The 14960-nt window shown below is 43.5% G+C and overlaps 1 protein-coding gene across 2 annotated transcripts in view; it reads left to right on the forward strand.

Annotated features, from left to right (window-relative positions):
* The window catches only part of pik3c2b (phosphatidylinositol-4-phosphate 3-kinase, catalytic subunit type 2 beta), a 48102-nt gene that overhangs the window by 17727 nt on the left and 15415 nt on the right, over nt 1-14960 (forward strand). Inside the window, exons 3-21 of one of the 2 annotated variants that reach the window (XM_057846091.1) lie at nt 370-470; nt 538-689; nt 761-881; nt 2814-2925; nt 3007-3086; nt 3387-3450; nt 3514-3660; nt 6401-6434; nt 6495-6690; nt 6757-6879; nt 9796-9966; nt 10032-10146; nt 11230-11372; nt 11448-11636; nt 11705-11798; nt 12589-12683; nt 12750-12930; nt 12997-13104; nt 13171-13263. In XM_057846091.1, the coding sequence (XP_057702074.1) occupies nt 370-470; nt 538-689; nt 761-881; nt 2814-2925; nt 3007-3086; nt 3387-3450; nt 3514-3660; nt 6401-6434; nt 6495-6690; nt 6757-6879; nt 9796-9966; nt 10032-10146; nt 11230-11372; nt 11448-11636; nt 11705-11798; nt 12589-12683; nt 12750-12930; nt 12997-13104; nt 13171-13263 (2319 nt within the window). Of the gene's footprint in view, nt 1-369; nt 471-537; nt 690-760; nt 882-2813; nt 2926-3006; nt 3087-3386; nt 3451-3513; nt 3661-6400; nt 6435-6494; nt 6691-6756; nt 6880-9795; nt 9967-10031; nt 10147-11229; nt 11373-11447; nt 11637-11704; nt 11799-12588; nt 12684-12749; nt 13105-13170; nt 13264-14960 lie in introns of both variants that reach the window. The other variant, XM_057846090.1, reaches the window with a different exon arrangement.

Raw genomic sequence — 14960 nt, forward strand, 5'->3', positions numbered from 1 at the left:
ATTTTCAGTTTTTTTCCCCCCACATTCTGTCTCTCATGGTTGAGGTTTACCCATGTTGACAATTACATGCCTCTCTAATCTTTTCAAGTAGGAGAACTTGCACAATTGGTGGTTGACTAAATACTTATTTGCCCCACTGTATAGGGTTAAAATTCTACAATTTCACTGGATGATTGTAAATGATGACATTTAGACAAAAAGTCAAATGCTGAAAATACTTTCCCCTCCCCCGTCCCCTCTCGGAGGTCACATGCCCCGTCTGTGTCTGCTGGTATAAGGGACGCTGTGTGCTTTTTCTTTGCGCCTCGTACGAGCGTCACCGGTGCAGGGAACGAGGAGCAGACCGGCGTTAACCGCTGTGATCGACAGGTGACTGCGGCCTTCCGGATGAACGGCTCGGGCTACCAACTCTTCCAGGTGTCGGAGGAGCGGGACGAGGAGGTCGCAGCCTTCTGCCACATGCTAGACGTGTGAGTCACGGCGTCGTTGGGAGCATAATGAAAAGCCCCTCCCCGAGGGTGACGCGAGTTTTTCTAGGCTGCGTTCGGCGTTCCCGCATGGTGACCTCTCCAAAAACGCCGGCCTGGTTTGGTCGCCATGGGAGGAGCTCCACCAGAGCGCAGGGGTTAGCGTCAAGGTGACTGTCATCAGCGCGCTCTTCAGGGAGCCGCTCACCTTCACCTGTGACGGTACCACTCGCCGCTGCGGTCACCGTTTCTGCTCGTTCTGGCGGTCTCTGACGCCGCGGCCTGTACGGCAGGTTCAACCACCGTTGACCTGATCATCTACCAGACGCTGTGCTACGCTCACGACGACCTGGACCGCCTGGATGTGGAAGACTACCTGCTCAAGGTCTGCGGACTGGACGAGTACCTCCAAAAGTAAGAACTTACTTCAGCTTCTTCAATCCCTGTTGCATTAAATGTGCAAAAATATTCTCAAAAAGTGTGTGATTGCACTATAAGAGTACTCTGAGAAAACAGACTTCCGCTTAAGCAGCCAAAATCAAAGCATTGCCATATTTGGTAGAGTGGGCCCTCCCTTTAAGTATGAAGCAGGTACAGCGGTACCCCGACATCCGATCGCTTCAACATACGATCTTTTCGACATTCGACGTAAAATTTGACTCGCCATTAGATTGTACGTCCGACGATATGCTCAAAATACGACGATTCATGACAGCGCCGCAGTTTCTTTGTTTTCCCGCAAGACGGAGGCACGGCGGATTTTCTTGTGGGAGAAAACAACATGAGTTCCACTGTTAGTGCAGATGGTAATTAAAGGTAAAAGGTGAGGCTTACCATTGAAATAAAGATAGAAATGATAGAAGAAATATGAGCGTGGGATGCGCATCCGTGAACTGGCTCAACAATACGGCCATAGACTGTCTATGATCTCGGCAGTCCTCCTTTGTTCGCCAGTCTTCATAAGTTAAGGTGACATATTATTATTATTGTAACATCGGCAAAGAAATTGCCAGCTTCCTTAGGTTTTTAATCATTTATTTCAGAACTTATAACGTATAACACAACATGCCTACTGTCCGTCGCAGCTGAAAACGAAAAGTTTTATGAAAGTAAAACGTCCTCCCTCACTCTGACACGTCAACCACGCAAAAATACATCTGCCACATTAGAACCCGATTCGTTACATTAGTACAGGTATCGTTATTACTATTATTATATTCCGATTTTTATTCATAATTAATTTGTTTTGCTCTGTGTAATTGCTATTTGCAATCGTACCAGCAGTATTTATTAAGGATTCAGTAGAGGTATGCATTCTTATGTGAAAATCCTGCTCGACATGCAACCATTTTGACTTCCAAACAACGTCGCATGTAAAGGTACAGTACCACTGTATATCCCTAGAACAGTGGTTCTTAACCTTGCTAAAGGTACCGAACCCCACGAGTTTCACAGGTGCATTCACCGAACCCTTCGGAATTTCATAATAAAAGCCATTTTTTGACGAATTCAAAACCTCACAAGCCAACATCTAAGTGAATTCCTGTTCGAATTTCTTCTAGAATTCTAATTAACTACAAATAATTTTGCCTTATGCTGTTGATTTTCACGTTGGTAAATGAATGAAAACTCATTTCAATTCACACTGTTCCTGTTTTTATTTTCGTGTCTACTGTACATTCTCATTTTATTGTCGCATCCTTGTATCACATACTATTTTCATGGCGTAAAATGATGCAAACATTTTTTTTTTTTAATTATCAAAGCAGTTCACGCTGTCTGTAGGTCTGTTATACTTCCTCATACCAAGTGCCAGTCAACCTTCCATTGGGCTAACGGATTTCTCCTCCCAATAGTTAGAGGGCTAGCATTTGAAAGAATCGGAATAAAGTCTGTAAATTAAGGGCAAACCAGTCCAAAACCTGGTCTAAACAGCCACTTTGCCTAAATTTAGTCAGCATCCAAAATAAGGCTCTGCGTTTAACCTTCACCGAACCCCTAACGCTTACTCACCGAACCCCAAGGGTTCGATTGAACCCCAGTTAAGAACCACTGCCATAGAATATCCCTACCATTGTAACCCATTCATGAATAACTGAGGAATAGCTTAAAATCATTGTGTACACGCCACCAACAACGACAAAAACAACATTAGTGATGACAACAAATATCACAGTTGAGGACTTTCTGCTGGTGCTGTCTTGACACTCAGCGCACGTTCACGGAAGCGTGCCGGTCATGATAAGCGTCCGCTGTGAAGTGTGAACAATGAGAAGTTTCCTTGCGCGTCTGGCTTTTCCTGTTGTTCTCTTCCACATCCAATGGCACGTGTTTGTGTGTTGTCAGCTGTCAGACTTTGGCAGGTTTGGAGTTTGTGCAAGAGTGTTTGAAGTTTGAGCGTGACGTCCGACTGATCCTGACCGAGAGATCGGCCGTCGACACGGAGCTGGCGCGCACGGTTCGTGGAAGCACGGCGTTTATTTGCAGCGGAAATGACGTCAAGGCTTGAAAGCGGTCGCGCGTTGTTTGATCCCCGTAGAATAACGACGACCAGCTGGCATCCACTTTGAACCACGGCATCCTGCTGCAGGAGCGACCCATCAAACAGACAGTCACCAGGTGAGCGCACCTGGGAGGGGGTGTTGCCGACTGTCGGAAACATGGATATCACGTATACAGAACAACCGTATATTTCGGACTTTAGAGCGCACACAATTATAAGCCGCACAGCCTGAATTTAACAAAATTTAAGACGACACTGAGCTTTCATTCATAGACAGCGACACAAGTCCCACTCGTGTTCTCTCAAACATAAAAAAAAAAAACTTTGAAAAAAGATGCAATAATTTAGTAACCGCCGGCCATCTTCTGACAGAGGGCTAGAAGTTGCGTATTGCTAAGTCTTTGTTTTATGCACAGGGAAGCGCTGACGCTGCTGCTGGACACGTTCCACAACGAGGCAGAGTCCTTTGCGCTGTCTGAGGTAGGACGCACTTCGGCACTTCATGCTGACCCACCTCGCCTAAACCCGCCGGTGGGGCTACAGGTGGACCTGGGACCGCGTGTGGAGCGGCTGGTGCAGTCGGTGAAGGCACTGTGCAGCTCTCTGGCGGCCGTGGAGACGCCCGACATAACGGCGGCGCTGGGGCGCCTGCCCGCCTGCCCATGCCGACCTCAGCCCAAAGTGCTCAAGGTTGCCCACCAGGTTTCTCAATTCTATCTGTCTGCAGCCTGCGAGACGGGAGCGTCAATAGTTTTAGCTTCCGCTAGAACCAGTGACAAGATGTTGTTAGCTTTCCCTGTTTGTTGTCAAGACTGACAATAAACACGAGCCATATTCTCCAGACTATAAGTCACTCTGGCGTAGAAGTCAAACCATAGACTTCATATTGATATTGACGGGTCAGATTCAACCTTCAGTGCGCCACGCCTTCAAGCAGTCCGCTTCAGTTTTTTGCAGTCGGTCGCAGTGACACATGTAGCGATCCAACGCCGGATTTACGTTGAAAAAGTATGAAAACCGTACTGCATACACACAGGAAGGCGTGTTTAAGGAGTGATTTGTTCAAGGATTCAAGGTAATTATTATATTTTTCGTACCATGCATGTATTCTGAAACGTTGTGAAAAAAAAATCAATGGGAGAAATTAGCCGCTACAGCATTGGCATTATAGTTCGCAATATTTACGTAAAATAAATGTTACCAGCACATTTTTTTTTTACTTTCAAACAAGAATCAAGACTCTTATACGTCCATATCTATAAAGTATTCAGGGATTTAAGCATTTGTTCACAAGAATTTTCAACAGAAAAAGCTTTTTGTTTACATACGGCAACCGCTAATTTCCATACTGACTAGCCTCATAGTTCGCAATATTACGTAAAATAAATGCTACCTGGATGTTTTTTTTTTGTTTGGGCTTTTAACCAAGAATCTGGACTGTTTTACGTCCATATCTCTAAAGAATTCAGGGATTTAAGCATGTATTCACCATTTTCATTTTCACCAGGAAAAGCTCTGTTTACATATGGCGGCCTCCACATTGACTGACAGACCATCATTGTACTTTGATATATTTACGTAAAATAAATGGTAACTGCATGTTTTTTTTTTTTGGTTTTTTTTTTAGCTTTTAACCAAGAACCAAGACTGTTTTACGTCCATATCTATAAAGAATTCAGGGATTTAAGCATGTATTCACAATAATTTTCTACGGAAAAAGCTCTCTGTCTGTGATTCCACTCGGTCAGCTTTGATGGCCACGCCAACAATGTCGGCCCCTTATTAATCGGCCCTGCGCCCCGTGTCCCGTCAATATCATTATGAAGTCTATGGTCAAACTAGTCAAAAATACATCGGACAAAGAAAAAAAAAACTAGATAAGTTGAACTGGACTACAACTTAAATTTTTGGAGGAAAATATACCATACGTTGTCCGTCATTTGTTACTAAGTAGCTCAAACACAGTCACTAGTATTACAGTAACATGAGAGCGGTTCAGATGAATTGAATGTTGCCAAATAGTTTTCAAGATGACTACGACTCCAGCCTGCTTATTTTTCAATTCCATGTAATCAACATTCGCAGACTTCTTTAAAGCAGCTATTGCCAGAAAAGTAAGAACCTACGAAAAATACACTTAAGTAAAGTACAACAAGGCACTGCTGACGCCTACTTGAAGCATGCAAAATCAAGAAATTAAAATGAAACGTACATTGAAGTTCATTCATAGACTTCACTATGAGATGACGAGACAACTCCTACAGACATTGCGCCACAGCTCCCCGTAGGGGGCCTGGCCAGACAGCGTCGCGGAAGCTTTCACTGCAGTAAACTCAAACACGTGCTGCGTTCTATCACCGGATTTATGTGAGTGATTTATTAGCTGTTGAAAACAAAACTGCATTAAATTAAAAAAAAAATTAAGTCACTATTTCGGGCAAAAACTTATACAGTATGATATGTTAAATATTGCTGATGATCCTCAAAATATAGGTGATAATCTCTGCATTTGTTGATTTTTGTGCAACTAGCGTGAAATCTGATAATTTTATAGCCATTTTGTTTTGTTATATAAAAAAATAATTATTCGGGATTTTATTAGGGATCGACTTGAATATTTTTAATGTCGCTGCTCATGGAGACTCATATATGCGTAAAGGAGGTGCCTGTTTTGGTTTGAGGTCGCTAGCGGCTTTGGTTTTGAAAATATTTTAATTTAAATTTTTGAAAATAGGCCTCCTACAAAGTGGCCCCGTTTCCCGTCAACTGATAGTAAAGTTTATGGTTCATTATTACACGAAACCGCTCTAAATCGACAATCCTTTGTAATTATTATTATACTGTTTTTGTTAGATGCAGTAATCCCTCGCGATTTCATGGTTCACTTGTCACGGCTTCAGTGCATTGTGGCGTTTTCAAAATATTCATCAAAAAAACTTAAAATGCAAAAATACACGAGTTGTTTCATGTTTTTGTGAGAGAGAGGTTTCCCAGCATGCCAAACAAAGAGATGAGTTGACTCAGAAGCTTTGTACATACAGTGGGGAGAACAAATATTTGATACACTGTCAATGGGAAAACCATTGGCAGTGTATCAAATACTTGTTCTCCCCACTGTACCTGCGGGCACTCAAACAAGGCGCGTAATTGGTTTCCGGCGGCAGATTGACCAATGAGAGAACAAGTGAAGTTATCCCATGAGATGATTGGCTGCGCAGGCTGCTGAAAAAAAGTGTGACTTATAGTCCAAAAAATACGATAGACACCTTGTTGATGTGTTTAAGGTTAGGGTTAGCTTATAGACCACATGCCAGCGAGGCCCCCGCCACCAGCGTTGGCCCCATCTGGCAAGCTGCAGACAGACCCTTCCTGGGCCTCCATTTCAGAATTGTCTGCGGTATTGCACCTAATCCTTTCTCTGTGCTTTCAGGACGCATCGGCGCTGTCGGTCAAGGAGAACCGAGGTAAGTTCGCAGGCTCGTCCCGCTCTGCTCTGGCACAGCCCTCACGAAATCCATCCCCAGAGAAAGTGGTGGAGGGGTTGACGGCAGCCATCTTGGACCTGGTAGAGCTGTACTGCGGCACATTCAACGCCAACTTCCATACGGTGCCACAGAGCCGCGCCGGGGCCGGCGCCGTCCAGGAAGCCGGACTAACCGCCGGGGTGCTGGCCTTCAATGTGTACGCCGCGCACCGAGTGCCCGTCACCTGGGCCGCCAGGTGAGACCCGCAAGGATCCGTTGGGAGGATTTGTAGCCTGAGGAAAACCACTGCCCCCTTTTTTAGTTACGAGGGCTTCTTCCTGTCGTGCGCGCTGACTCACGGAGGGACGGAGCTGTGCGCGCCCCAGCACACCAGCAAACAGTCGGTCAGCAAATACCTCTTTCACCTGGTGGTGTGGGACCAGAGGTACACTCGCTTCTGACGCGCCTTTAGCATCTGAAGTCACCGCTAGGGCTGCGAAAAAAAAAACTACTCATGATCATTTTCCATACTGCATAACCATAGACTTCATAATCTATTGACATGACATGGGAAAAGGGACCGATTCGTAGGGTGCCTATTTTCCAAAACTTCAAATATTTGCAAAACCAAAGCTGCTACCGACATTAAACCAAAACAGGCACCTATCTTAGCCATATATGAGTCTCCATGAGCAGCGGCATCAAAAAATTCGAAGTTGTTCCTTTTTAAAATCCAGATTAATTATTTTCTATATAAGTGTAACACAACTTGAAATGGCTATCAAAGTCTCAGATTTTACACTAGATGCACAAAAATCACCAAATGCAGAGATAACCACCTATATTTTCAAGCTCAAGAGCAATATTTAACATATAAGTTTTTGAAAATAGCAACTTTTTTTTTTTTTTTTATTTACTGCAAGTTTTCAACAGCTAATAAATCACTCAATTTAACATCAGAAACTTAATACTTGAGAAAAACATGCAAAATCATTCATAAATAATATGTATATAGATATAATATATACAATCACAATTTATTATAGAATAGAATATCCCTTTATTATCATTATACACTAAATACTGTTAGCGAATGAGGCTAGGGGCCGTCTGGCATAAAGGAGCTTTTCTGGCGAAAATTCTTGTGAATAAATGCTTAAATCCCCGAATTTCTCATAGATATGGATGTAAAACAGTCTTGATTCTTGGTTAAAAGCAAAGAAACCGTACAGTTAGGGTTTATCTTACGTATATTGACGAAGTACCATGCTACTATGTTGGCAAATGAGGGTAGCGGCCGCCTGGCATAAAAGAGCTTTTCTAGCGAAAATTCTTGTGAATAAATGCTTAAATCCCCGAATTCTTCATAGATATGGACGTAAAACAGTCTTGATTATTGGTTAAAAGTAAACGATGAGGCTAGTAAGTTACGAAAATTAGCCGCCTCCATGTGTAAACAAAGAAGAAAATTCCTGCCAATACATGCTTCAATCAGGCATGCATGGTACGAAAAAAATAATATTTACCTTGAATCCTCGAACAACTCACTGCTGAGACAATCCTTCCTGTTTTTATGCGGTACAACTTAGAGCTGGGAATCTTTGGGCACCTAACGATTCGATTACGATTACGATTCAGAGGCTCCGATTCGATTATAAAACGATTATTGATGCACCCCCCCCCCCCCACACACACACACACACTTTTTAAAAAAAATTTATTTATTTATTTTTTTTAATTAAATGTTTTGTACATTAGTTCCAAAATTGTTCAAAAATACTCTCAGGCTAAACCAAACTACTATTTCACTATCAAGTTAACATATAGCAGTAAACAAATATACAAAAATAACAGTAAATAAAAAACTCCAGTCCCCATTCTGTAACAGCAGCTTTAAACTACATTCAATTAATTTAATGTTGTGAATCAATCGTTTAAGTTGTTAAAATTGCTCCCGTTATTCCATAATTTCCCTTTTGTCTACTTTCGACATGTGAAAGTTTCAAAACTATTTTAAAGATAGATTCAAGTCAATATTTTACCGATTTAGGAGTATTTTAGATAAAAAGTTAATTAGGTTTGCTTGGAAGGTTCGCTACAACAGCCTTGCAGAGAAGTGTACTGCTTTAAGATGGCGGCCGTTTACTAACGACGGCATCTAGCTTTTTCTAGATATGCTGCAAACGCTACCATATCTGTGGTGCATCTAGTCCTATATAAATGATATCTACCGTAACATTATGTGGATGACGTACTTTGTAGCAGGTTTTCGGCAGCATTCAGGTATGTTGTTGTGTTTTTTTATCTCGTGGCATGAGTTGAGCTAGAGCCGTGAGTTGAGCATTGGCATTACCCGAGGGGCCGGGTAATGAGAAGCATGATGTTTAGCTACTCTCGCTGCGTTCTTCCTCATTGCGCCCCGAAGACCGCGCGGCGCGCTGAGTGTGTTGTACTTCTGCTTTACTTGGCATATTTCAATAATCGGAATTTGGATGTTTGTGAATCGTTCTCGAATCTTCCACGGCCGAATCGCGAATAATCTAAGAATCGGAAATTTCGCACACCTCTAGTACAACTTTCGTTGTTAAATCCAATCGTAAGTAAATCCAACCTTAAATCCGACATGAGCGTGTGCCGTCTTCGGCTATTACGAAATGAAGCTCGGCCCCTTCTGATAAGGCGTCGCGCAAAGAATGACGAAATGACACGTCAATAGAATGACGAAGTGACACGTCAATAGTTATAATGTCTATGGCATAACTTCCTGTTCATTTTCGGTCACTTCCTGTTCATTTAGACCCATCCTGTTTATTTTGAATCCCTTTCTGTTGATTTTGGTGCATTCCCAGGTCACTTTCTGTTGTTTTCAGGGCAATTTGAATCCTTGCATGAGTTTGTCACTCACAAGTAGACCTAACTCAGACTTTGGACTTCTACTAGTGATAAACTCATTTCAATATGTGGCGGAAGCATTAAAAAAGATCTTTCATCGCCAACCCTGAGGCCATGTTGGTAGGGGCGATGTTCCCATCAAAGTTCATGCATTGACATTAAAATGAAGTCATAACTATCTTATTTCTTTAAAAAATTATTTTATCAATGTGAAAGCATCTGCTATTTATTCGTCGGCTACTGTTGACGGCGCTAGGCATTCATTCATTTGCTGCCAGTCTCCTATTTCAAATGGATTGGATGTTTACTAGGGTCAAACTCATGCAAGCATTCAAGCAAGTAATTTTTTGAGTAATGATATCTAATTGAAAATTTCAATATAGTAGCAACAGTCCAAAGTAGCCCCGTTTTTAAACTCTGCATTGCAGTGTGCGTGCAGTTCTGCAGTTTCAAACGTGTGTGTGTACAGGGTGACGTTCCCGCTGCAGATCAGTCAGCTTCCCCGAGAGACGCAGCTGACGGCCACGCTGTACGCCAGCTGCCTGCCGCCCCCTTGTGGCAGCGGCGAAGACAAGGCCAAACAGAAGCGCGGTGCCGAGGCACTGGGATGGGTCACTGTGCCGCTTTTTGACTTCAGGCAGTGAGCAGCCGACGGGATGGGATGGCACAGGAGTGCCGGCTGACGCAGTATTTTTTCTTTTGTAGCGTACTGACCAGCGGCAGGAAGTTGTTGGGTTTTTGGCCTTGTGGCCCCGGGGGGAGCGTCAACGCCAGCTCCGGCGAGCCCAATTTTAGCCAGCCGGACAGTGTCATCCTACAGGTCAGAGGAACGAGCGAGCCGACAGTTATGAGTAAAGATAAGCCTAGATATCTCAATTTATCACATTGGATTTTTTTTTTAATATACACAAGTTTATGTAAGACAAAATACATGTAGTCCCCGGGTTACGACGTACCCGACTTAGCTGATTTCGACTTTACGACGCCGGAGTCTAGTCCGCCATTTTGCCTCCAGTCTTGCAGCCGAGTGAGAGAGAGAGGGGAAAGATTACAGCTTAGCTCGCTGTCTAGCTAGGACTTAGCTAGGACAGTACAGTGACGTATAATACATGTTCTTGGATAATTATTTTGAGATTTAGGGGTACTTAAAGGGTTCATTCCGACTTCCGCGAAGATTTGGGTTAGGAACGGAACTCGTTCGTAACCCGAGGACTTTTTTAAGTGCTAGCTCTACTAGCTTCTACTACTAGCTCTATCTAATGTTAAAGCAGTAGTTCAGATTTTTTTTACATTAGGCTCAATTTTCAAGTTAGTGGGGGTTTATTTACTTGGTGGAGTTGATTTCAACAAATTCTGTGCAGTTTGCAAGTTATTTTTAGTCTCAGGGCTCCTAGTGGCTAAGCTAGCATGAGTCAGTGGGGCCAACTTAGCATGCCTATAAAAAAACATACAGATCCACGATCAGATCCAACATAGTCAAATAAATTCAAAACACAGATCATTGTCAAAACACCCATGTGGCCAAAACAATGTCACGCCAAACTGCCGTAATTCATTTCATTCTGCAGGACTATTTTTTCTAGATGCGTAATACGACCACAATAGAGAGGAGACCCTCGGTAACTGGTGCTCATGCTGCATTTAAGGAAGGTGGGAAGTCGGACTTATCCCTCTCGGAGGGTACCAGTTGCGACTTCAAAGCGTTCCAAGCGAATTTAAACAGCAAAGATGGCTGATCGTGACAAGTTGTTTTTTATTTTGGCCCTCAAAAGACATTTTGACCTCCAGCAAACCTGCCTTCTCGTAAGCGATCAAATAGTGGAGGCGTTCGAATGATATATACTGTATGCATATATTTCCATATATGGTTGATCTTTAGTAACAGTAACACGTTTGGCTGCAGGTGGACTTCCCGTTGCGGGCCCACGAAGTCCGCTTCAGCACTCCACCGCCCGCCGACTTTTGCCCTCGTTATGACTTCTCCAGACTAGACACCCTCAGCCAGGCGACGCTACGAGACATCTTACACAAAAAGGCCTCCTTCTGGTCAGTGGTGTTGGAGCCTGGTATGGGCACATGTTTTTCCTGGCCGCCCACCCACACTATCTGCTCACTTTCCAGGTTGACTGCGGAGGACAAGCGGGCGCTGTGGGAGAAGAAGGCCTTCTGCCAGGCGGAGAGCGGTGCCCTCCCGCTGGTGCTGGCTAGCGCCCCCTGTTGGCAGTGGGCCCTCCTGCCCGACATCTACGCCCTGCTGCGGCAGTGGGCCTGCCCCGGCCACCCGGACGCCCTGGGCCTATTGCACGCCTCGTAGGTACCGTCGTTGTAGGCGCGGTGCTGTTATCATCTGTGCCAACACTGCCGACGTTGCCTTTCAGTTTCCCAGACCAGGAGCTGAGGAGGACAGCCGTCCGGTGGTTGGAGTCTGTCTCTGAAGCTGAGCTTTTGGACTTCCTGCCTCAACTTGTGCAGGTCACATGGGCATTCTATTTTTTAGTGTTGCACTGAGACCTTTTTTGGCTCCCAAATGCGATACCCAGGCGATACTGTAAGATGTAATTTTTTTGTTTTGTTTTTATTTTAAACTAAATGACTGTATATACTTACTGTAAAGTAAATACTATCATGGCTTGGTCAGTTAACTTGTCTGCCATTGATGGAGGTAGACATCCACTCCTTTTGAAGAAGACACAAAGTTTTATTCGCTGCCAACCACCCACTTCAAATGGATTGGACGTCTATTACTGATAAATTAATTTCAACCTTTCATCGTCCCATGTTGGTAGAGGCGACTTTCCCATCAAAGGCAGTGCATTGACATTCAAATGAAGTCAAAACTAACTTCTTTAAAATATCTTGTTTTTCAATGCGAAAACCACTGCTCTTTATTCATCCGCTGCTATTGATGGCTCCAGATGCCTAATCCATTTGAAGTTGGAGGGTTGGCAGCCACCATCCCGTTTGAAATGGATTGGACATCTGCTAGTGATAGTCGAATTGAAATTCACAGCAAAAAGATTTTTTTATTGGGGGGGGTGTAGCTATCAGCCATCTTGGGTAAGCTGACAAGAGGTTGGAAACTAGATCTCAAAGTACATCTAGCATAGCATCGATACGTTATTTTTTAGTTCTCCCTGATACCGATGACATCATTTTAGTCCCTCATTAGTTCTTAAACCAGTACCCATATTTGTGCAACACTACCTTTTTGTGTTTCTGGTGCACTTTTGTCAGACCGGAGTGTTTCTTCCGTTGTTTTCAGGCCTTGAAGTCCGAGTGTTACCTGGACAGTGCCCTAGCGCGTTTTCTGTTGCGCCGCGCCACGGGAGACGTCAGTGTGGCTCACTACCTCTTTTGGTAGGTGACGCCGCTCGGTTGGCCGGTGGATGGCAAATGCTCTGGTTTGATATCTTTTGTGCTCAGGCTGCTGAAGGACAACCTCCAGGACAGTCAGTTCCGCGCTCGCTATCAGCACCTGCTGGCCGCCCTGCTGTGCTGCGCGGGTCGCGGCCTTCGCGAGCAGCTTGACCGCCAGTGCTGGCTGGTGTCCATCTTGGCCAAGGTGGCCCGGAGCGTCCGAGACGCCGCGCCCTCCGCCAGACAGGTGGGAGGAATGGCCCCTCCCTCCTCTCTCGTCCCATTTAACTTTTTTGTGTCTGCACCATTTCAGAATGTCCTTAGAGAAGGTCTGGACGAGATGAAGCGGTTCTTCTCGCTCAACGGCAGCTGCAGACTTCCCCTTGGCCCGGCGCTGCTGGTCCGGGGAATCGACGTCCAGGTGAGATCAGGGCGGGTCGCCGGCACCCTCCGACCGTGGCCGCGCTTGACTCTGTCTGCTCCTTAGGCGTGCTCCTTCTTCAACTCCAATGCCGTCCCCCTGAAGCTGGCCTTTCAGAACGCTGACCCCTTGGGCGACAACATCTGCGTCATCTTCAAGGTGAGCAAACACAGAGCTGTTCTGCCAATTTTCTTAATTCATCAGCTGCTGTTAACAGCGTGAGACGTCTAACCCATTTGCCGATTATTTCAATATTTGACATCTTCAAGGTTTTAGGGCCAGAAGTGGGAAGAGAAGCCAAAAAAATTTACTCGACTAGCGTTACTTCAAAATAATATTACTCAAGTAAAAGTATAAGTAGTCATCCAAAAATGTACTTAAGTACAAGTAAAAAAGGACTTTGTGTGAAGGATACTCAAATATTGAGTAGCATTGTGAGTAACTGCTTACATTTTAGATTTTTTTTTTTTTTTTTTTTAAACAATTGTATTTTTTTTGTCAGCACAAAGTTATCTGTATAAATTGTTGTTATAATGATACTGTACAATAACCAAATAGCCAAAGAAATACAAAAAAAAAAAAAAAATCATTGAATTTTGGCGAGAGAAAAAAAAAAAAGACAAAAATAAAGGATTATTCGTCCAAAGAGCATGAGTACCCTCCATAGTGGAGAAAATAGTTCCTATTATGAAAGGACATATAAAAGGATCATATCTCCAGTGTTCCGTGGTCAATCGGTGCCAATTGGCCAAATAAAAACTGGGAGAGAGGTTAAAATTCGTGCTTTCGAGTCATGTTGAGGGCGGCACTCTATATCAAATACTTCATTTTCTACGGTGCTTTAAAGACCCCACGTGAATGAACAGTCTGGCGTGATCATAGAATGGTAAGCTTGCGTCTAATTGGTATAATAGAGTCATGTGTTTATTGTTGCTTCGTCTCATTGGTGAAATTGGTAGAGCTACTCTTGGCATCACTGGCAAAAAAATAAATAAATCTAATATGTAGAATGAAGAGGGGACAATGTAACGACTCTTGTGCAGCCCAAAGTAGCGGAGTAAGAGTAGCGTTTTTTCTTCACAAATCTACTCAAGTAAAAAGTTTGGCTTTGTAAAACTACTCTTAGAAGTACATTTTTCCTCAAAAATTTACTCAAGTAAATGTTACGGAGGACATGTAACACGTTGCTGCTACCCACCTCTGTTGAGCGCTAAGCATTAGTGGTGCAACAATAAATGAATTTGGTGATATATTGAGATACTTTGTATCCCAATGGGCTGTTGAAGTGCTCCCACCAAGGATCGATATATCGTTTTATAATCATGTCACTCGATAATGAAGGAACCAACAGATTGCTACAGTTATTTTGCACTAGAATAGTGTCTACGTTGACTCATTGACCACCACTGACGCCACTTAACATCTAATTCATTTGGACTGAGAAGTGTCTATTCATTTGCCCCTCGCAGTTCAAATGAATTAGACCAGTGCTTCTCAATTATTTTCTGTCACCCCCCCCCCCCCCCCAAAGGAAGACGTAAATGTTTCGCGCCCCCCCAAACTCTGCCGCCACTGTAATTAGTAACATTTGTCTATAATATTACTATTATAAGTATGCCTCTGCCTCACATTGTATCCTTTTTTTCTATTAGAGAAAATAAGAGATCAACTTATAAAGTATAACTTTATTAACATTGTTTTGTTTGAAACAGAAAAGACTTAACGTGCAGCAATTTGCCTGAATTAAAAAAAAAAACAAAAAAAACAAAAGGACACATCCAAACTGTAAAAACCACTATTTGAGAAGTACTGAATTAGACGTTGAGTGCCGTTAGTGACAGCCAATTACTTAAATA

This window comes from Corythoichthys intestinalis, chromosome 9, assembly GCF_030265065.1.
Source record: "Corythoichthys intestinalis isolate RoL2023-P3 chromosome 9, ASM3026506v1, whole genome shotgun sequence".
Lineage (NCBI taxonomy): Eukaryota > Metazoa > Chordata > Actinopteri > Syngnathiformes > Syngnathidae > Corythoichthys > Corythoichthys intestinalis.